At 37.1% G+C, this 22,657-nt stretch overlaps 2 protein-coding genes across 3 annotated transcripts in view; one reads left to right on the forward strand and one right to left on the reverse strand.

The window, feature by feature from the left end:
- The window catches only part of LOC110834405 (uncharacterized), a 34,568-nt gene extending 25,575 nt beyond the window's left edge, over nucleotides 1-8,993 (forward strand). Inside the window, exons 3-10 of the mRNA XM_022073521.2 lie at nucleotides 15-110; nucleotides 285-553; nucleotides 1,360-1,554; nucleotides 2,965-3,363; nucleotides 4,140-4,552; nucleotides 5,290-5,456; nucleotides 5,957-6,178; nucleotides 6,450-8,993. Coding sequence (XP_021929213.1) covers nucleotides 15-110; nucleotides 285-553; nucleotides 1,360-1,554; nucleotides 2,965-3,363; nucleotides 4,140-4,552; nucleotides 5,290-5,456; nucleotides 5,957-6,178; nucleotides 6,450-6,691 — 2,003 coding nt within the window. The 3' untranslated portion in view covers nucleotides 6,692-8,993. The remainder of the gene's footprint in view (nucleotides 1-14; nucleotides 111-284; nucleotides 554-1,359; nucleotides 1,555-2,964; nucleotides 3,364-4,139; nucleotides 4,553-5,289; nucleotides 5,457-5,956; nucleotides 6,179-6,449) is intronic.
- On the reverse strand, nucleotides 8,484-22,611 carry LOC110834394 (uncharacterized). 2 transcript variants are annotated; one of them, XM_022073495.2, is made up of 7 exons: nucleotides 22,389-22,611; nucleotides 22,076-22,191; nucleotides 21,640-21,714; nucleotides 20,960-21,052; nucleotides 17,447-17,697; nucleotides 15,466-15,611; nucleotides 8,484-15,174 (listed from the first exon to the last, which is right to left on the reverse strand). In XM_022073495.2, exons 2-7 carry the CDS (start codon nucleotides 22,173-22,175, stop codon nucleotides 12,516-12,518), a joined length of 3,324 nt encoding a protein of 1,107 aa, XP_021929187.2. In that variant the 5' UTR covers nucleotides 22,176-22,191; nucleotides 22,389-22,611; the 3' UTR covers nucleotides 8,484-12,515. The 2 variants fall into 2 exon arrangements, with proteins under 2 accessions (XP_021929187.2, XP_087205501.1); XM_087349375.1 differs by lacking the exons at nucleotides 17,447-17,697; nucleotides 20,960-21,052; nucleotides 21,640-21,714; nucleotides 22,076-22,191; nucleotides 22,389-22,611 and adding an exon at nucleotides 15,983-17,435.
- Nucleotides 22,612-22,657: the final 46 nt, after the last annotated feature.

Below are 22,657 nucleotides of genomic sequence, written 5' to 3' on the forward strand. Positions count from 1 at the left end.
TATTTATTTTATAGGTATTGGATGTATTTTTCCATTCTTACCTCTACATATGCGCAAAGTGGGCCTCACAGCAATTGAATCTCAAATTGTGTCTGCAGTCGCTCCCTTAGGTAAGACTGGAATAAGATATTTTATCTCATGTTAATATTTAACAAGATATACTCCAAAATGTGTTTAGGCTCATAATAATATAGGCCTTACAAGCTAGTGAGCTCAATATGATTTTAGTGGTTAACTCTTCTGCACTGTGTATCTTATGATTTGTGGTTTTCTATTCTTTATAGTGGCACTTCTTGGTCCATGGGTGGCATGCCCATTAGCAGATCGACTGAATGATCTTCGGGCAAACAATGGACGTGGGATGCGAGTGATGCTGGTGGTAATCATGCTGTTGGCAGCAGTTTTCTATGCTCTGCTCATGTGCATACCAACTGTTACTCGATTTGACTCTGATCACAAACCTGCCGTATCTTTCGTATGTGGCCCAGAGGGGGCAATGCTGCACCATGAGCGATGTAATGATCCTGCCTGTCATTCATGGGACAAGGATGAGGTTGGTTATCTCCTATATATCAGTATAAGAACATGATTCATTTGCCACCAGGTTCAGTAATTCAATCAGTGTAAGCTATGATATTGTTCACAAGTTTTTAACTATGAAGGACGATGGTAAATCTCTAAATTGACTAATGCTTATAAATGTTGAGGGATTAAAAGATACCACATTTTTAAATCCCTTTGTTTTTAGTGGGTCTATTTCTGCCTTTCTCTCTCTTGTAATACCTTCCCCAACAACCTGTAAAGTAAGTAAAGTAAAGTTTGTCCCACTATACGCCATGTAGGCGTTTGGGGTGAGTGGAGGTATAGCTCCTCTCTTCCTTGACCTCGGCACTAGATGGGAGTGAGTGGTCAGCATCACGCCCCGGCCGGCTTTACCCCCGGGAAAGGACCCCGGTACCCATTGTAGAGGAGGCTGGGTGGGCCCCAGAGCCGGTCTGGACGCAGAGGCTAGAGGAAAAATCCTCTGCCCCCCATCGGGGATCGAACCCCGGTCGCCCAGCCCGTAGCTAGTCACTATACTGACTGAGCTATCCCGACTCGTCCCCAACAACCTGACCTTTCATAACTTCAGGAAACTCCAAGCATCACATAATTTTAATTTATCTTCCATAGATGTTTTTTCAGTGTGGCAGAGGACCAAAATGTTGGTTTAATCAAATGAGAAATGTACATGTAGGCTTTAGTGAATGTTTGTGTGTTTAATCAGTGATTTAAATCTCATCTGTTGATAGTCTCACATTATGCTGCTCCTCCTGCCATGATGTACTGTAGCAAGGTGTATTCACTGTGATGTTGTAGGTGGGTGAGCTGAATATTATGAACTGTCACTATGACTGTGAATCTGAGTATGCAGAAATACAAAAATTTGGCTTGCTAGATGTCCATACTACTAGTACTACAACTGAAGAAACACTGGATCTAGATGATGACATGGAAGGCAGTGGTGACACCAATGAACCTTCACTAGAAGTCTCTCCTGAAGATGTGGAAGATGTAAATATCATGAGAATTTTATATATTGATGCCTGATCTATTATACTATTTTCTTATGTTCTGCAATAATTATTAGAAACAGAAAATTCTAACTGGTTCAGAAATAAACTGTAGATTTTATTGCAGTTTTTTAATTGAGTTCTTATTAATTACTTTAATATGTAATGGTTAGAAAAATAATGTCAAGTAACACTTTTTTATCCTAACAGGTTTGGAAAAAATTAATTTTGAAAGTAATCATGCAAATTTTAAAAAAATAACAATAAAAATTAAATGTATTGCCCATGAAAACATCTGCAAATATTCTTACTAGGTATTGTTCCAGAACATATTTTCTATTGTGAAAATTTCATTAAGATTTTGTAGTATTTGCTATAAAGCAATAAGCAGTCATCATTAAGTTCAAGGGAAGAAACATTATGGGAAATTAGGTGTAAAAAGTAAAATATTATTTGCAGCTTCATTTTTATGTCAGCAAATATTTATCTGCAAGTGACTTTGGTTATTATAGATCTTCTTTGTTGATTTCTCTATTGTTTAACACAACACCTATGCAGAACACCATTATATAACACAGTTCAGTCTAACCAAACCAATCTAGACTAACATAACCAAGAAATTTTACACTTTATATGTTGACTATATATATATATATACATACCATCAACAGAAACACTAGATATGACCATGAAAATATTTTCAAAGAATTATATACAGTAACATGATTATTATTTCTTGTATACTTTCACACACAAAGAAACTAAACTTGTACACCAGGAGCAATCCAAACACTAAAATTTAATTTGTTTTTAGTATTCCTCTTCAGTCATAGATGTCACTACTGTACAAGATGGCAGTACAACATAATGCCAATCACTGAGAGATAAATCACTGAAACTAGAAAACACCTATACAATTTCAGCCCCACACACAAATATATATACTCATACATACATATATTTACACGTCAATTTGGTCATGCTTCTACAAGCATTCAAAACATTAACTGCATTTCCAATTTGAATTGCGTAAAATCCTTATAGGATGTGATAAACATCAAGGCAAGGATATGAGTTCTTAATAAAACAGCAATAAAAAAATCACTTTTCATACTGAATTTTTCAGCAAAAAGACACAAATTGTAAACTTAATCAGTAGGACGTTGCAAACAATTATCTTAAAATGTCAAGCTATAGAAGAACAGATTTATTTCTACACCAAAATTATATGAGGGAGATGGACCAATTTCAAAGCAGTATATCTCATTGGTAGCATGGAAGGAGTTTACTACACAAACAATTACAATTACTGTAATTGTATTCTGTCCATTAGTAAACAGTTATAACCTTGCCACATCTCTGTAATTTATTTCCTTTTTATATTATGGTCTTTCTCTTCTCTCTTTCCAAGGATCAATTCCTAGAAGACGATGATAATGGACGAGAACGGCGTGAAGTAAATGATTCCATAATTCCAGAGCCTCCTCATCTGTGCTACACAGATTTAAATGGTGAAATCAACTGCAAAGTATATACAAAATATAGTAAAATAATATCTGTCAATGTGAGTCTATTCAGCGATGAATTAAATCCCAGAGGACAGTACTGTCATTATGACCTGATTGGTGGTGGTAGTGGTAGCAAGAATTTTTCCTGTCGCATCCCTGCAAACCTTCCAGGAAGGATGGTTAATAAGACGTGCATTGTACGCTGTGATGTTGAGCAAGAGGATGATGACAGTCTCCTAGCTGGTAGTCCATGTCAAAGAATCAGAGGCAATCCAACCACTACATTCTGGACATACTTAGTTGTGAGTATAAAAGATTACTGATGGACTGTTGAAATGTTTAGGACTGTAGTGTTATGTAAATATCATAATTATTTTTAACATCACCTTGATATGCCAAAAATCTGGGGCCAAAAACTGGCAAGGTCCAGTGTCTCCCTCATGTCCTGTTTCTTTCAATTTCCTTGATATATCACTCTAAAGGGTACAAATTATAATTCTTCTCACTGGGGAATTTTCTCCAGCCTGCTGATACATCTTCCCTCTAGACCATGTTTCACACCTATTAAAAGCAAATTATATTGTATATTTTAATCTTCACATTTGTAAATGGAAAATTAATAGATCTGAGCCGAACTGAAAGGTGGCTAGATTATGTGAATGTAGTCAGCTCTTAATTTCTTTTGAATATATTTTTATTTTTGTTACTGCTATTCCAGCATATTTTAATTTTGCCACACTTTCAGTCTTTATTAGTTGCCTTTATATTATGACTTTGTCCTTTTTTCTGATAACAAGAGATTACAAATCTAACCTTACTAGAATGTAGTAAAGAATTTATATTTTGTGGTATTTATCTTTTTTCCCAGTAAATTAACATCATCAGTATAGATAAGAAGTTAACACATCCCACAGAATTTAAAAGTGGGATCCATGAATGAATTTTTTATTTAATAATATGAAATAATATGGTGCAACGAAGTATAAAATTAGTCTTAATCTTCTTGCTTTCCCTCTGATGATTAAATATAGATCTAATTTACCTGATATTACTCTAAAGTATTAACTGTTCTTTACAGGTGAGATCAGTAGCAGACATATTTCCAACTGCTGCTCTGGCCCTTCTGGCAGCCTTGATTGTTGTAGGAACACACGAGACTAGCATTGGACATGGCGATGTGGGTCGCCAGTTGGCGTGGGGCTGGATAGGATTAGCCACAAGTGGACTCATCATGGGCTTTCTCTCATTACTGGAGTTTGGACAACCACATTACTGGTTGCAGTTTGTCGGCTGTGCCGTACTGATGACATGTGCATGTGTAACAGTTGTCTTTGCTAAGTCACTGCCACTTGGTCAACCAGACTGGTGGTGGCATGCGCGAGGATCAAGAACCCTGGGACTCCACCAGTATAGCTGGGAACTGGCTGCCCTCACACTTATACTCATTCTATTGGGGATATTCTGGAGTGCCCTTGACTCATATTTGCCATGGTGAGTTATTTCTTTTACTGTAAGACATCAAATGAAAATATGATTCAGTCAGACAAAGATGGTGTTCTTCTGAGCTGTGGTGCCATGTAGACTCACCATGAAGATGGAGACAATATGTTTATCCAAAATGTATCTACTTATGAGTTTACATGGTATCACAACACAGAAGAACGTCATCGTCCTCACTGCTGTGACAATCTCAAATCCCGCACAATCATTATCATTGCATCGATGTCAATCACTACCTTCAGCCTTGATGATGGAGATAGCATGATCCTCTGAAATGGTAGTATCTACCTACATGTCCACATGGCATTAGTACCCAGAAGATCAAAATTAATATTTTTAGTTCTTTGAGAACCTCAAATCACTCAATTATGTTAAAATAGCAGGTACATGTAATATACTGAGCACTGAAGTTGGTTCAGCAGAGTTGAAAAATGTCTTCTACACTAGCACAAGAAAACCATACTCTTTGGAGTATACTTTCATTCCGAAGGTGTTCTTCACATCACATCTTGTAGGTCTCTGTTACACATAGGAACAGTGTTCACCAGTCATGTAGGTTGAATACCCCTGTGAAAAATGTGATGGGCCCTTAAGGTGGTCCCTGATCACACTAGAGCATGAATTATTCCTAATAATTGACTAACTGAAGTGCTGATCATGTTAACTAAAATATTGTATACAATCCAACCCATAGCCTTCATTATTCATGTTGTGATGTGTTGGTATAGGCACCTGAACGAATTGCTCGGTTCCGAACTGCTTTTATGCCTGACGCTGACAGCAGGAGCTCTCCCTGCTATTCCTGTCATGTGGTTCTCAGAGCAAGTGGTGGATTATTGTGGTCACTCCAACCTACTTATCACTGCATTCATCTTTTACATTGTACGGTACACCGGTAAGATTTGCTGAATTTCTTCACTTTGTATGACATATTTATATTTGTCATTAATAACTACATATACTTATTTTCAAACTGTTACTTAAATTCCATTGCATAGGCTTCATAAATTACAAATTATGGAAGTATTATTCATACACATAAGTATATAAATTCATTTTATAAAATATAATTTTTAATATGGTTGAGTGTAGACACACTATTATTATACCTACTTGCACTATTTGAACTTACACAAAATTTCTTTCTAACATGGTTTTAACACATTAGAATTTATCTACAACAAAGGGTCTGAAGCATGTAGATGCAAAAAAGAATCATACTTCAGGTATCCAAATTTGTGTTAAATATACTAACATAGGCGTAAAAGTCTCATAACTATATGGGGAATGTTTTGTGATGACATCATCCAGCCAGACGGGCACCAAATAGCCCACCATTTCAAATGTAATTTACCCTAGACAGCTGTAATGACAGTGTTGTTCAATTATTCACAGCGCTATATGCTTTGTGGAGTCCATGGTGGTTGCTTCTATGTTGTGAAGCTCTGGAATTTCTGACACTGAGTTTAGCGTGGTTAGCTGCGATTTTATACCTACGACATCTGGTTCCACGCCACCTCACAGCTACTGGGCAGAGTTTGGCTGTTACTGCACATTTCTGCATTGGGCGTTCTATTGGTTCCATTATAGCTGGTGCTCTGTCTTCTGATGAGAGTGGTAAGAACAGGAAACATTTGAAGTCTCTTTATCGGTTTTTCCTTTCTAATATCTGACAGCATTTCAACTCTGAAACCAGGTTCATTTTGTACAAAGAAAAGCAATTATATTTATATAAGTGGTAATTACAGTTACTTCGTAGGTGATTGGTTAATGTTTTTAAATTTGACCCAGTTGCAGTAAATACATAGATGACAGAAGCAAAGCTAAAATTCTGTGTTGCAAGTCACAGAATACAGCATAACATTCCTATTTTATTTTTTTGTATCAGGTGCCGGTTCACTTACGTACTTGTACCAAGCTGGAGCAGTGGCAGCAGCCGTGGTAGCAACGACTTACTTCGTTGTTTATCACTGCTGTTTCAAGCCTCACTGCCTTTCACCTAGAAGTACAAGGGGTTCTGCATCCCGTCCTGGAGCGCCATCTGAACCGACAACTAATGGGACATACACACCTCTACGAGTGTACCATAATGCGGGAACTGACGGCCAGAAGACTCAGCACCGATATTAAGACTTCTGTAGAAAACATCAGACTGTAAACATGCCGATGTCAGTACTGAATTGTAAATGAGAAATCATGAAAGATAAAACCAAGTGAAATTTCATATTCTCGTGGTGGTGAATACAAAGATGACTGAGATGTGTACTGCCTCCATTATCAGGAACCTGATGATGGAGACAGTACAGACCTCTGAAACATCGGTCAACTTCTGTGAGACTGCATTGTGCAATATCCCAGAAGGCTGTTACCTTCGAAAGTAAAACTGTTTTGAGACAGTTCTGTATGCACAGAGTCATAACAATTTATATTACTTTTTTAATCTTTAACATGATCTTTCTTTGACAAAGGTATATTAAGTTCTGTTTTTAAACTTGCAGCTACCTGAAACCAGTTTTCCATACATCCTCAAAATGTTGAAGGGCAGTTACTTTTATATTTCTCGTTACAGCAGGAACTAAGAAGCAGAATGATCAGTTTTGGTCATACAGGTACTGAAAGAGGAACAAAACATGGTAACAGGGCAAATATTAATAAGAACTGGGATGTGACAACAAGTTATGTTTCTGGTATGTGTTCTGCTGCTGTTTATTCTGTGAATCTGTGCGAGTGTACAGACATTTTAACTGTGCTGATGATAATCAGAGATAAAACTGTCTTATTTGTTGGTGGTAAAGAAAAACTACTAATTTACGTAAAATGGAAGATGATTATATTGAAATTTTGCGATGAAGTAGTCACCAATAATAAACATTTTATATTTGCGGTAGTTTAATTTTAAGTAAACATCTAGATTACTGTGATGGTGACAGTGAGTGATTGTGTGATTTCTTTCATTGTTCAAATGAAGCACAATGGTGCATTTACACAGAATGTGGTCAGTCTGTTACATACAACTACAATTATTTTATCTTAAAAAAAAACTATTCGAGAGTTCATTAATTCTTATAAAGAGTGTAACTTCAGTCTGACACAAATGCATGCACACACACCAAAATAATATAAAAAATGTTCTTTGAAGATGGGTCTGGAATGGCCTCCTTTTATTAACTTCTTAAATTTTGAATATGGTGTCTACTTTTGTTGCTGCCACTCTGCATTTGGAACAGAAATTTCATAGCAATTGCTCAAACTGTTCTCTATGTACTCCAGCCTTCAGTAGTTGCCATTTACATGTACATGAAAAAGATGCACACCTACGAATTCGTGACTTGAATATGCATCAATTTTCAAATGGGAATGAACTGATTTGATTTTCAATGCTGATACAGCTACACTGTTTAAACAATATTTATTGGACTTTTAAATTAATGTTGCAATTAGATACCATCAATAAAATTTATATTTATAGGGCAGAGATGGAATCTGGATGCTGTTAACTAAGAAAAATTGAGCTGTGGCTCACAAAGGAGATTTCTTCTAGACCCATGTTCATATTTACTTTTTTGTTTTGATATGTTGCATTTCTGCCAGACCTTTAAGTTACATTCTCTATAAAATCCTTCCATCCAGTGTCATCCATTTCTGGTCTGGTTGATAAGCAACCATAAGCATGCATTTTACTTTTACTTAGTTGCATTGATTAACATTGCATAATATTGGTCAGTGGAAATTATTAGGAATGTTATAATAAATGAGCAACTTATTTATTTCAACACAATTGGGGTGGAGTATACTCACAAATTAATTCTCATTTTCTGAAAATGTTAATGAGACTGGGTGTCATTTATTCTTAATATTAAACTAGCATTGTGGAAAAGTATGTCTTTCACATAAAATTCAAAACCACAATGAAGGGAAAGAGAACATTTTACAACCATTTTAATGCTCTTTAAATAGAAGATAATGGAAATACATTTATGAATTGCAATTAGTTGTATAGAAGAAAATTTGTTAGTACAGAACATTTATAACACATTCTACAGAAATGTAAAAAGTGGACAAAAAATAATTTATACTGGGTCTTACACATAATATCTTAAAGAAGACAGTTATATTAAATCTAGGTTACACATTTTGTATATATAATAAGTTTATACACACGGTGCATTACAAGTCAAACATTCTAGACTTTAGAAACGAGAATCTCATGTTTTATTTTAAAATACTTCTACCCTATATGGTGTACATAAAATGCCATAGCTTGGTATTTTAGAGGGCACCAAGACATATTAAGTTTATGTAAGCATATGTTAATTTTGGACCTTATCAAATGAAGCACCAAAATAAAACTAACCTGAACTGTGAGATTAAAATCACAGCAACTATCTGTATTCACAAACTGTATTAAAGTCTATGTTTGTCTTTACTACTATTCACTGAGCTATACCTATATACAATATTGCATGCATATTATAAAAATTCATGTTAATCATTGCTACATCCCTTTTTGTCACAACAAAATTTTACATGGATCATAAAAACTGTTTAAATCATTAACTATTCTAAGTGACACAGATGTCAATTTTGGTCTTATGGGTCGTGATGCCATGTATTCTTGCAAATATCAATGCTTCAGAGGAATGTATCACCTGAAGAAGGAGGTAATTTGTTCCTTCAAAAGTTGGTAATCACCTACAGGACTAGACAGCATCATAATTCAGAAGACCACAATCAATGTTTTAACTGCTATGATAAATCTGTTTGTACATAACCTCTATAATGTCAAACAAATTTTAGTAAATCAAAAATGATTTTCAGCCCTCTGTTATCAAAATGTGTGGGAATATTAAAACTTTACACTTGAATCCAAAACATGAACATCATTAAATACTAAACATTTATAAACATATCACATTTGTGCTTTAAAATTTAAAACTTCGTTGTAACTAAAAATAACTAACAGTCTTTGCACCACACTGAGATTTTATCAACACACAAAATTCAAAAATGTTACTAGCTAAATCCACGACACTCAAATCTGACAGAAGTTGCAAATCTTGAGAAAAATACTTCAGGTTGAAATTTGTGCAAATGAAGTATATTCAATAATTAAAAGTGGTTTTGAGCTTATGCTGCTCCCTGGTAATTTTAATTTAGTATCATATTAAAAACAACAATGATATACAGAAAAAAATAGATATATATACTGCTGTTGAAAGCCCCAGAGATACAAGTCAGATGAAAAACATAGTAATGACCTTGGTCAGACAAGGGATGAGAGAGGCGATTACAGAGGAAAAATCATGTACATGTGGGTTGCAAAGAAACTGGAGAATAGTTATCAGATTTGTTTCTCACACATTTCCTTCCTTCTACAACTGATTGCCTTCGGTTATTTCACAATAGATGTAACAGCACAAGCCATTAAAATACAATACCAATGTGCAGCAGATTAGATAGATGTGTGAACAGAGTTCAGATTTTGATATTCCTGTCACCAATATAATCATGGCATGAGAACTGGAGGACTAAGCAAAAGGCAATATAATGCCTCAGTGAAAATTACTTAGATATCTTAAATTGCCAAATTTTACTGTAGAAAAATACATCAACAATGGCTTCTTATACATCATTGGTAACAGTTTTGTTAGTTTTCAATTAATAGGGATATACACTGTCAGCATTCTAACATACAGCATTCTAACAATATACAGGTAGCCCTCGATTTACGCCCGAGATGCGTTCCTGGACGAACCGGCGTAAATTGAAACTCTCTTATAATGCAAATCAATGGGAAGTCAATGACATGCGTTCCCAGCACCCAAACATTGACGAGTAATACAATGACATTATATTTAAAGCTCTGAAATAACGTAAATAAAATAAAGGGAATTTAAAAAATATATTTTATACACTTACAATCGGCAATTCGTTGGTCCCCGCGATTGACTGCGATTCTTTCACGTGATTGATGTGTACAATCATCTCTGCTGTTATGCGGTAGTTGTATTCTTGTAAGACGCAGACCTATAGAAAATCGCGTAGTAAAAATAACCCCGGTACCTCCGCAGAGATTAAATTAGTCCTTTGAAAGTTTAAAGCGCCAGGAATGAAATTGCATAAGAGCAAACTCGCATATGCAAAAGTTTACATTTCACAACCAGCTTTTACCGATTCATCGATCTCATTGGAGCAAATTCGCGTTAACGAAACATACGTAATTGCAGAGATGACTGTATTTATAATTTTTATTAAAAATCAGCGATGTAAGAATCACGATTTAGTATAAGAATCAGTATGAGATACATTGTAAAACGGTATAAATAATAGTAAAATATATTTTCTTCACTTTTTGACTTGCTGATTTCAAAATCGGCGTTATTCTGAATCAGCGCAAATTGAACTGGCGCAAATCGAGGGTTACCTGTATTTATCTTCATTGCTATTAAAATACCGGTAGTCTGAAAGGTAAGAAGCTGAATGGTTACAAGACTGGAAATGTATAAAACTAGGCAAAGTATTGACTGGAGTTCTCTACAGGCAAACTTGCCATGGCAACTCACAATCCGACTTACAACTGTTATTCTACATTTGCATTTCGCTGTAATACGTGACAAACGTGATGGCTTAATACAGATATGAAGATGATGATGCTTCCATTTCACATTCAATTGTCTGTCCACTATTTATGAAGAAGGATGAATAATTAATGATACCTGTAGAATATTCAGTGACAATGAATGTCTCGCACCTTTTCTACATGAATAAATCAATGAACTTCAGGGCACCAACAAAATACACATTTAAGAATTACTTTTCTTATTCCATATGTGCTGTGAAATTGTTTATATTCAAATTATCTGTGCCACAATAACATACGTAAAATAAGTAAATACGGGCACAAAGTAACAACTGTTAAAACCGAAATTCAGTATTAATTCACCAAAGGTGGAATCCATTACATTTACATTACAATAAACCTGCTACTGTACCTGGATAAGTATCACAAACAGAAATTGTTATTGGGTTACTGCATTTGTGTATAGAAGCATTCCATTCCTAAGAGAAACTGACCACAAAATAATTATGAAGCAAACTTCAAATTATTAAGTCAGTAACAAAATTGGTGGGGGAATGGGGAAAACTGATAAATAAATATGAAAAAAACAATGCTTTTGAAAACAAAAATAAATTTAATAAGGAGACAGAAGATGAAAACAAAGTAGGCTATACTGACTACGAAAGTCCCATGGTATTTGTTTACAAATACTCTCTTCTCAAAAGCCATGAGAAAGAGAATCTCAATGTCACCAGTCTGTTGACCTTTTGTTTGTAGCAACATTTCTGTAATTTTAGTTTCTCTATTTGTGATATTTCACATTCACAGTGGTATTCTAGTACGACTGTGAAATATTTCTTCTTCCAGTGAGACCTGTAGTATAAAACAGTGGTAATCAAACTTTTCTACTGAAATAAGAACCATTCACTGCTGTTTCGTCCTTCATTGGACACACAGTAAATAAAAAAGCATTTTAATACATGTAATTTGTACTTTCTTTCCCTTACGGAAATCATTCATGTCAACTCTTTTAAACATTCTCCATTTACAAAATCATATTCTGGACAAAGAACAGACTGAGACCAAGTAAATATGAAGCACTACTGCGGCAACTGGCAGAAATGCGTGACAGTAGTGGGGAACTATACAGAACGCAGTGTGCAGTCAAACCCACTATGACGACACACAAGCTCAAATACAGAAACTCACAAACTTACAACTGCCATATATAATTGAAATGCAACCCAAACACATATTTAATACTGATGCAAGTGTTTGTTTTTTTCAAAAGCATTAAACATAACAAATAAACTTTAAATAACTGCTCAAATAACCAAAGCACAGGTATCACGGGCCTAGCTAGTCGTTTCCTTCCGACAGGCTAAAAAGTGTAATTCAACATGTGTATGGTGCTCCTCTGTTTATCTTAATAACTGAAACAGAACAGGGTTTAATGAGCTGCTTCCGCAGAGCAGAATTAGCTAAAGCCGTAAATTTAGCAACAGGAATTTTACCATCCACTTTAGTCCCCTCTGGAATCATTACAGGTGAAGAACTAAAATGGGAAGTTTGGTTATTTGGTCGTAATTTCTTCGCGACAACTTTCAAAGGATTAGAATGGTATGTCTGCATACCAGTAGACGTGTCGCTATAAGATTCAGCACATTTATATTTTCTCTTCATAGCCAGAGACTTGCGGCTTCTTTCCGACTCAGATCCACTTTGTATGGGTGCAGTATCGCCATTCATCAGAATGCTATTAGTTTCTGTTACTACCTCGGGTATCTGTGCATTGCCGGCGCTATTATTCTTGCCTGGATTTTGACCATTTTCGCTTTCTTCATTCCCAGTCTTGTCCTCTAATCTGTCATGGAAACTGTCCACTTGTGATTTTTTTACAGCCTTAGTCTTCGCACGCTTTTCATTTTTTTTACCCGAGTCTGCAGAAAATTCATCAGAATGCAATGACAAGTCGCTGACTTTTGATGAAATCTGATCTGACATTTTAACAGTCCTAACTTGTTTTAGTTTACTGGTTTTAGATTTCTTTTCTTCAACAGTGGGTGTATCTGTTTGAGTTGAGACATCTATGAAGTGGATTTCTTCTGTAGTAGAAACACTTTTGTTCTGTGTGATCTTAGATTCCTTGTCCGTAACAGTAAAGACATCTCTGCTAGGAGCACATGCTTGAATTGGGACATCAACGAATCGAATTTCTTTTGTAGAAGAAACTTCTTTGTTCTGCGTGCTTGTAGATTCCTCTTCCTCAGCAACAACTTTTTCTCCTCTATGGGCATCTGTCTGAGTCGCAACATTAGTGAACGAGAGTCCTTTCGCAGAAAAAGCACATCTCTTCTGTGTATTTGCTGTTTCTGAATGATGTTCTGTGAGCAGCTGAAGTAGGAGTTTTCTGCTAAATTTATCCTTCATAAGTTCCCTAACTGTGCATGAAAAAAGAGGTTTCAAGAGTGGATTTAACTGTCCCCTTTCTGTGCCTTCAGAGTCACTGAACGGATCTTCCGAATCACTGCCATTTTCACTGAGTGTCTCACTACATTCAATCAGTTCTTGTTTAACTCCACTGTTGAGGCTGGAGACATCCTCGTGATCTGATTCATAGCTGATTTCCATATCAAGAAGTACTACTGGTTCCTGACTGGTTTCTGCATCAGAATTTGGTCCTGTTTCCTTAGTGGCAGTGATTTCATGTTTTGCCCTTTCTGCATTCAACCAGTCACTAAATTTCTTTATAAGAAACTCTTTCTCTAAGTTTAACCTTTTAGATGCCTTCACAAGCAGATGATGAAACTTCCCAGCAAACTGCCTTAAACCCTTTAGACTCGCATCTTTTCCCTCCATTTCAGATACAAATTTTTGCTTAAGAAAATCCACATGATATGCAAGTATTCTTGATGTGCGATCAGTTTTTCTGAGAACTTTCATCATCCATTCACATCCAATTTTCAATGAATCATTTGAATCTTCAACATTACTGCAAACTTCAATGATATCATTGTCATCATCAAGAGATATATCTTTGATGTGAACATCATTTTTGGTGACTACATTTTCAACATTTTCCAGACAAATCGTGTCCTGATAAGGTGGAGATGTTTGTTCAATATGACCAGAACTTGGAAATTGAGGGTTGTGAAAACTGGGTACAACTTTTGGAACCTCGTGTGGGTTCCTACTAACTATGTAGCATGTCGGAACAGGCGTCACTGTCCTGCGCTGAATACGTCGTGCGTTAGACATGTTGGAAGCGGGCAATGTGGGTGGAAAGTTATTATATTTATTCATACATACTTTATTCACTGTTGGACCTGCACTGGAATTGGATCTAGGAGGCATTACTTTACATTCTGGGACCTGAACATATGTCAATGGCGCAGAAGCACGAAGATTATCAGAAGGGTTATTATCAGTGACACAACCTGTTACTGGAACAGCAGATCTCTGATGAAAGCTTTGATCTTTGTGGAGTGTTTGGTTTTGTATGCTACTTTGCCCAATATAATTGAAAAAGGAACTTTCAAATGTCAGAAGTGGCTGTTTCAGACAAGCGAGCAGAACGGAGTCTGCCGTGCTAACGCCCGGTTTAAATGGTGTCTCATAGTCATATATTTTGACTGAAGAATCTGAAACGCAGTGTGTGTTAGGACTTTTAACATAACTATCTTCACCATTTGGTGACTGTCTTGTAACAACACTAACAGACTGCAAGGGACTGAAAGTACTACTTGCAGGAATGTTTAGATCTGCCTCACCGCAGTCCGTATTTAAACTCATCTTGGTAATGGATGACGATGTAGTATCCAGGGCTTGCCTGCCCAAAATTAATGTGTTGCGCAATATATTCATCTCACTACTGGGTGACATGAGAGTCCGCATATTCTTCACTTTCAGTGTATCTCTTGCAACAGGAGGTACAATACTTCTCAATGGCTGATGTGCTCTAAGATGTCCGTGCTTCTCGCCCTGACAGCACAGTGATAGGTTGAAACCTGGACATTTCTCTGCCACGTCTGCTGGTATCGTGTTCTCAGCTTTGCTAAAAACATGTAATCAAAATATTTTTATTTTATGCATCCCATTTTGTGCAGACCAATAAAGTTGCTGAATAGTTTTGTGACTTTTTAGTGAGAGTGTGTGTCATGCAGTTTAGAATCTTTTGTCTTCCTCTCTGCCATCTATACATATAAAGATTACATTATGTACATGCATGTCACAAAATCCCGGTAGAGTACTCACAAAACAAAGTCCAAAATCTATTGCCTTTCTTCATTATTGCCATTTTAAGGCTTTACTTTATCAAACTGTAAAAAATAAAGAAAACATTCACCTCTGTTCTTTGAGGAACTTGCTGAGACCCCAACATAGTGCACGATGTTCCCATATGGGCCGTACGTAGCACCGAAAGCATGTCCAGTCACTACACTTTTGTATCATTTGCACAGTCTTCTGACCCAAGTTGCGACGAATGCATTTCTGAAATTACGTAATTTGAACCTTGTTAGCTACCCAAATGTGGGACATACTACATTGGTACAGAATGAAGATAAATAAATTATGACAAATTCTCTCAAGCTACAAAAAACGTAATACCTGTTTAAGAAGTTTCAATGACACAACTTCCTTTAAAATATATTTACCATATTTATTTGTCAAAATGTACTCCTGTTTCCATCAAACTTTTAACACTAATAATCCAGTGTCGTGCCAGTAGTATCTGTCTCATTTAGCCATGATACCAAAGACTTTAAAAACTGGCCTAACTAAACAAAATATCAACATGAACTTTCCAATGTTCAACAGCTCAGTGGCTCTAATTTCAGTTGTCACCATTAGACATTTCTAACCTTAATTACTGCAAAGCACAGCACTGCAAGTGTGTTGCTTGCGACCCGAGATGCAATTCCTTCTCATACAGACCACATGTTTGTCTTCCTGGCGTTTGTCTTACAACCACGGGAGAAAGAATGAGTAAAGGAATGATGAAATGATACAAATTCTAGTCTCTTGGTCTCGTGGAACTGATCTTTGGGGGACTACTCCAGTCACCACAGCCTTGAGACCAGAGCTGGGTCTAATGTGCACCCCAGCTCCAAACTGAAGTCCCTTTATCTACTGGCTTTAGCCATGCTGAGCCACAGACGTCCAGCCAGCACTGGGCATTGACAAGAGTATATGATATCAAGGTTCCTCCTGTTCACATGTACTAGGCATTTTCTGAGAGGCACATGATATGTAGGTGTCACTTCAAAGACCAACAGCCCGCTACAAACCCTGCCTCACATATTAAGAACCCTGTTATTATTCTGCATTCTTTCCTGTCCAAGGCCAGTAGTTATGCAGACAGTTTATTCAAAGGAATTATGATAAACAGCTGTGCCTGTCTCATACCTGCAGTACTTCAGAAGAGCTTAAGGCAATGTCCTAAGTAAGCGATAACAAGCGAGCTACCCGAGCTGCATAAGCAGCATGGGGTGTCATATGAAGCGTGGAATCGCTTCTTGTGTCCTACGTTAGAGACCGCAATAGAAGCACACGGCCTTCCTGTGCATGCACCTTCCGTGTACTGCACGGTCAGAGCTTTCTTGCGCATGCGCCTACTGGCCAGAGCAGCGACTCGCGCAAAAATATCAAAATATCTGATCTCGGACTTTGGCCGCTTCCCTGGAACCTAGGTCAGCGCCACACAAACAGCCAGTTTGATATTTCTGCTTCACCCGCGCAACTCGCATTTAATCGCTCACGTAGGACAGCAGGTAAGAGTGCAATATAAGAATGTTCCACATACCATAAATATAGATGCATCAGAAAACCTTAGTCAGAATGACTGGTCTCTGAACCAAGAGTTTTGTCGATAGTACTAATGGAAACTACTTATAATGGAATGCGACACACTACAGCTGTGTCCGTGAATGTGACATTAATATCTTCATCGAAGTCTGCAATAGTTAAGTGTTTAGAATTCCAAGGTGGAAAGAATGCACGAGGAAACTGTACTCTTAATATAAATTACACTTTTCCAGTCCTGTAATATGAAATGTGGACACAATATTAACTAAAAGGAAAATGTTGTTCTCGTGTGAGTTACACCTCTCCTCAAATATTTTGTTTGCACCGATATTTCTTCATATGTCTGACTTGACCTCACAGCAAAATTGCGATGCCCGGAACTATGAAAAATGTTGTCGTCATCTATAAGAAGATCCAAATTTTGCAGGAAATGTGTAATCATACTCAACTATTATTACTCAGATAAATGAAAAATGTTCAATTCATGCAGCAAACAAATTCAAATAAGATGTTGCACTGACCTTACAAAATACACTGGGACAAAGACTGCAGCAGAACAGCTGCCCACCCTGTCCACACCAACAACAAAATGTCTCACTCCCATCTTCATCACATGGAAAACCACCATTTTCGTAAAATGCTTCACAGTCGATGCATATGAGCACATGCAGAAATTTATGGGAGGCCATAATGAAGGCAGCTGTAGGTGCACATCCAATGTGACAGCCACACACTGTGCAGTGGAGCCGCATATACATCACCTTCTTCAGATCTACATCAAAGCAACAGCGGAACTGACAAAAATGTTAATCATACTATTTTCAAAACTTCCTCATGGAACATTTTTGGCATCAAAAAGATACCGACTGAATCCCAAATCAGAACTGAAGCCAGAGACATATGATATATTATTAAAACTTTTATGTGAGACAGGGTAGCTCAGTCAGTATAGTGTCTGTCTACAAAATGGTTGACCAGGGTTTCATCCCCAGCGGTGGTAAAGGATTTGTCTTCTAGCCTCTGCATCCAGACCTGCTCCGGGGCCTACGCACCCTCCTATCAAATGGGTGCTGGGGGGTCTGGGCTGTCTACATCTAATGCCAAGATCAAGAATAAGAAACAGCTGTACCTCCTCTTCTCGGCCGGGAGTTACACCCAGAGAAAGGATCATCGATATCCACTGGATAGGAGACTGGGTGGGCCCCAGAGCCAGTCTGGATGCAGAGGCTAGAAGAAGAAGTGTCTGCCCTCGCAGCAGATCAAACCCTGATCGTCCAGTCTGTACTCAGACACTATGACACAGTTTCCAAGATGCTGCAGTGAACAGCAAAATAAAATTGGGATGGGCATTAAGAGTCCTGCGCTGTCGCCGCGCGGTCTGAGGCATCATGCTTCGGACCGGTGATACGGAATGCGCGCTGGTTTGAGTCTCGGGGAAAGAAATTTCTCATAAGATTTTTGACCGGTTTATGGGACTGGTGCCAACCCAGCATCAGGAGGAAATTGGGGAGCTACAATGTGTAGCGTAATCCGGTCATGGAAACTAGCAATGGCTGGGGGTTCATCGTGCTGACCACACGTCACCCTATATCTGGTTGGATGATCGTTCACTTCTGCTCAGGTATGTGAACGTGAGGCCAGCAGCCAGCTAGTCGACTTTGGCTCTCAGAGGGCTGTTATGCCACAGATTATTATTATTATTATGGGCATTAAGAGAAAATGAGAAATTTGTGCCCTGCTACAAACAATAAATCACACTCGAGGCCTAGTAAATATGATGTTAAATTGCCCTTTTTTTAACAAATGCACAATTTTCTTTTCCAAGATAGCATAAAAATTAATAAATCCTTTAAAATTCCCAGCAATTAAATAAACAGTGGTTTGAATGTAAATGTATGGCAGAGACTGCACTAAGGCAGACCATTTCCCATAAATGATACTCATGTAAATACAGACCTAGCCAAAATGTATACATATATTTTAAGCAGTAATGATACAGGAGGAGGTTAAAGGCTGGTAGAGGTTCCAGGGATGCAAATACATCTGCTTCATAAATCCTGGAGAATGCATGCTGTCTATAGCAGCTCTGCCAGCAAATCCCTCATGTCAAAAAAACAATAACATGGATATTCATTAAACAGACTATTAGTAACTATCTTTAAGGTACAATTTGGCTGCACGCGACAGAGACAAGCGACCGAGGCAGGCGACAGAGACGGGAGACGGACACATCGCAGCTTGTCGCCACACACTTTTGAGGCGACGACCGAGATGTGCGGCACGCCAAAATGACAAAGTGTTTGTTTTCTTTGTTTTGTTGAGACATACGTGCACATATTCTGTGAAAAATGAGTACAAAAATGCTTCTAAAAAGGTTACTCAAAGAAGAAGAAGAAGATGTGGTGTTGCTGTGTTATTTGTTGCGAAAGAAACAAAGAAAACCTGTGAGTTCAATATTCAAAACCAGACGTGAAGAAGGATCTTTCTGTCTGTTAATAAACAATCATTTATCATTAGAAGAAGATAATTTCAGGAGTTATTTCAGATTGAATCATAAGCAGTTTGGTTACGTACTGAGTTTAATAGAAAAAAACATACAAACAAAAGGGGATATAACACCACAAGAAAAACTGCCACTCACGTTATGGTAAGTTTCTTATATTGTATTATTACTAATTATGTCACAAATATAATAACAATTGTCTTCATTCTGTGTAGTACACTGTGTCTGGACCTTTAAGTTTGTTGGTTCGGGGGTCGAGGCAGTACTTATAGGAGAATATGCTGATACCTCAGATGTACTTGGGTTGGACATCCCACTTGTCACTTATGTTGCTTCTTGCATATCCATCTGAATCACTTCATATTTACTTAAAATGTTATATATGTCGTTCTTAGCTTGTATTTCCAAACGTGGATGTAGTTTCCTTAACACAGCCTTTACGTGGTTCCCAAATGAAGCAATATCGTCTTCAATTTCTGTAGCAGTGTTGGCACTTAACTGTTGCATTGCAATTTGCCGGCTTTCGTCCCATTTCACGAGATAATCAAGAATATCATCATGATTGTTGTTGCGTCTTATTCGTCGTGGAGGCGGTGGTTTAGAGGACTGTGATGCTTCATTTGGACAACCTTCACTGTTTTCAGTCTGAGTCTCAAAATGTGCGTTTGCCGGTGAATTTGAAGTTGACGTCCCGTCAACTTCAAATTCAAATGCAGTAGGTCTTTCTGTTAAAACCAGTTCTAAGAATTGGAGTCTCTTGAAAAAAGCCCACTTAGAATTTTTTGGTGGTGCAGCTGATCCGGTTGACATATTTCTTTTGCGTTTAAATCGATTGTATGAATCCCGTATGTACTTCCACCGTTTTTTACAGTCTCCATCTGAAATGAGAAAATACGCCCATTTTCTTGTACGTGCATGAGTGTATGAGAGTATGTATGTGTGTGTTGTTTGTATACGATATCACTTATTGAGTGATTGACAATTTTTTCCCTTCCTTTCTTTCTTTTCAGATTTATGGCAACTGGCGAAAGTTACGCTTCACTATCGTTTGCGTACCGTATATCAGCGTGTCATATTTCAACAATCGTGAAGGAGGTTCTTAGGTGTTTAAGAAACACGTTGGTACCTCAACTCATGCCTGAACCTATGCAAGGAGAGTTTCAACGCATTTCGAACGAATTTTGGATAAAATGGAATTTTCCAAACACCGTTGGAGCCATGGATGGAAAACATATTCGGTTAAGAGCACCTCCAAACAGCGGCTCAATCTTTTTCAACTACAAAACATTCTTTTCTATTGTTCTTTTAGCCATCGTGGATGCTAATTACAAGTTTATTGCGGTGGACGTCGGTGCGTATGGCAAAGAAGGTGATAGTGCAATTTTCAAGAAATCTACAATGGGACAGAAAATTATTGGAAATAACTCTGTCGCCTGCCTCGGTCGCGTGCAGCCAAATTGTACCTTTAGGCCAAACTTCATAACCAGAAATAGAAAATAATACATATAAAAAGGAACACATTAACACCTACCATTAAAAACCAAATCAAAATACTGTTTTTCCTCTTCACAAAAGTCTGTTTCTGGCTGGCTTTCAAGAATTAACACCTCGTGACTCGCGAAGTCTGAAACAAATATAATTTTTGCAATGTGGTTCCATTACAAAAGCACCTAAAATTATATGGATAGAGAACTTCTCAGCATAGTCTCTCAATGACTAAGCCCTTAGCTTACAAATCACAATGTGGTGCCTTCTGAAAGATCTACCACATAAATTACAAAGGCAATTTTTGTTTGGTATGTAAAAGCTCCGTTTCAAACCATCTGTGATGGTATCTGTGCCAAACACACCACTACATCTTTGAGGTCATAATTAGGTTTTATATATTCCATGCATTTGCCATGTAGAATTCATCCCATATCTACTGTGCTTTGATGTGTCTGTATTCAAAGAATATCCTTGTAATAATGGTAATGACAATATTAGTTTCATTCACACCCTCTAACATAAGGTATTTTCTGCCAAGATGTATATTTGGTATCCACATGTCTCTCTTTAACTCAGCTTCACACTCAGCAGATCAACTCTGTTTGCGATTAAAAGCCTCCTAAATGATACAAAACACACTGAGACATATTAAAGGAAAACTATATGCCATCTTCATAGATTATTGAAAGTTCAATCAGACCTGACAAATATAAAGAAACTTACCCTGGGATTCATCTTGTTTACCAACATATGATGAATTTGCCTTTAGAGAAGATTTTGAATCTTGCTGTGCTGCAACTAAAAGAACAAGCAGCATGCAGAATTTTCAATTTACAATACTTTTAATGCTTAATTCTTTAAAATTTTAAAACAATTGTTTTAATGACTCTCTTTACACTTCCATGTGAAAATTACATAAACAAGTAAACTCACACTGCACTTCACCCTGTTTATCAATATGGAGGCAAGGTACATCTTAGTTGGTTTTGAAAATAATTCTGCATCTGAAAGAGCTACATCACTTATATTCACGGTGTTGTTTTCTTCAGGTCCATAGCTTTTTCTTCAGTCTAACAAAAGTTTCAAAATTGCGATATAAACATATTTTCTTAAACAATGACAGTATAATAGTTTTAAGATGTCAACAGACAATTTTTACCTCCGAATTCAGAAAATGTCAACGTCGACGAAGAATCCTCTACTATTGAAACTTCTACGAGAGACGCCAAGTAAGGCATCAATGCATCATTTTCTTCCATGGCGGTTTGAGGTTAGCTGGAATTATTTCCAATACAAATGATGACAATGTTATTGCAAACTATATTATAAAATTGCGTCGATCTTGTACTCACATGATAAAAGCACACACAGAATTCACAGATTTTCTTACAGAATAAATATTATGCTCACTTATGTAAATCAACGAAACCGCCAAATATCAAAATGGTGGAATGATCAAAAATACATCTTACGTGTTGGTAACGTTGTTTTAAAGTTTACCAGACTCAACGATTCCCTTTAAGTCATGATTCTTGTTATCGGTGTCGTTCTGATGGGTGCTACCAAATAATTTACACCTTCCTTGCTTTCTTTATGATCTGTTTTCGTTGCAATACCATTAAGTCAACATAACAAACTCGTCAGCTGAACGCAATAACTGATTTACGTAGCTTTATTTCTGACGTTCGTTAATGGAACGACGTAGTATCTTCGATACTGTTTACAATACCACGTTATTAAT

The sequence above is a fragment of the Zootermopsis nevadensis genome, unplaced genomic scaffold, assembly GCF_977971745.1.
Source record: "Zootermopsis nevadensis isolate Lab colony 2312 unplaced genomic scaffold, Znev_1.0 Znev_ptg000016l, whole genome shotgun sequence".
Classification (NCBI taxonomy): domain Eukaryota; kingdom Metazoa; phylum Arthropoda; class Insecta; order Blattodea; family Termopsidae; genus Zootermopsis; species Zootermopsis nevadensis.

What these genes read in the sequence shown, in the direction of transcription:
- LOC110834394 (XM_022073495.2), bottom strand. Translation starts at nt 22,175, where the DNA reads ATGGAAGAAAATGATGCATTGATGCCTTACTTGGCGTCTCTCGTAGAA. An exon ending in GACATTTTCTGAATTCGGAG is followed by an intron (nt 21,715 to 22,075) that starts GTAAAAATTGTC and finishes TTGTTCTTTTAG; the next exon opens with TTGCAGCACAGCAAGATTCA. An exon ending in TTTTGATTTGGTTTTTAATG is followed by an intron (nt 17,698 to 20,959) that starts GTAGGTGTTAAT and finishes GCTTTGATGTAG; the next exon opens with ATCTGAAGAAGGTGATGTAT.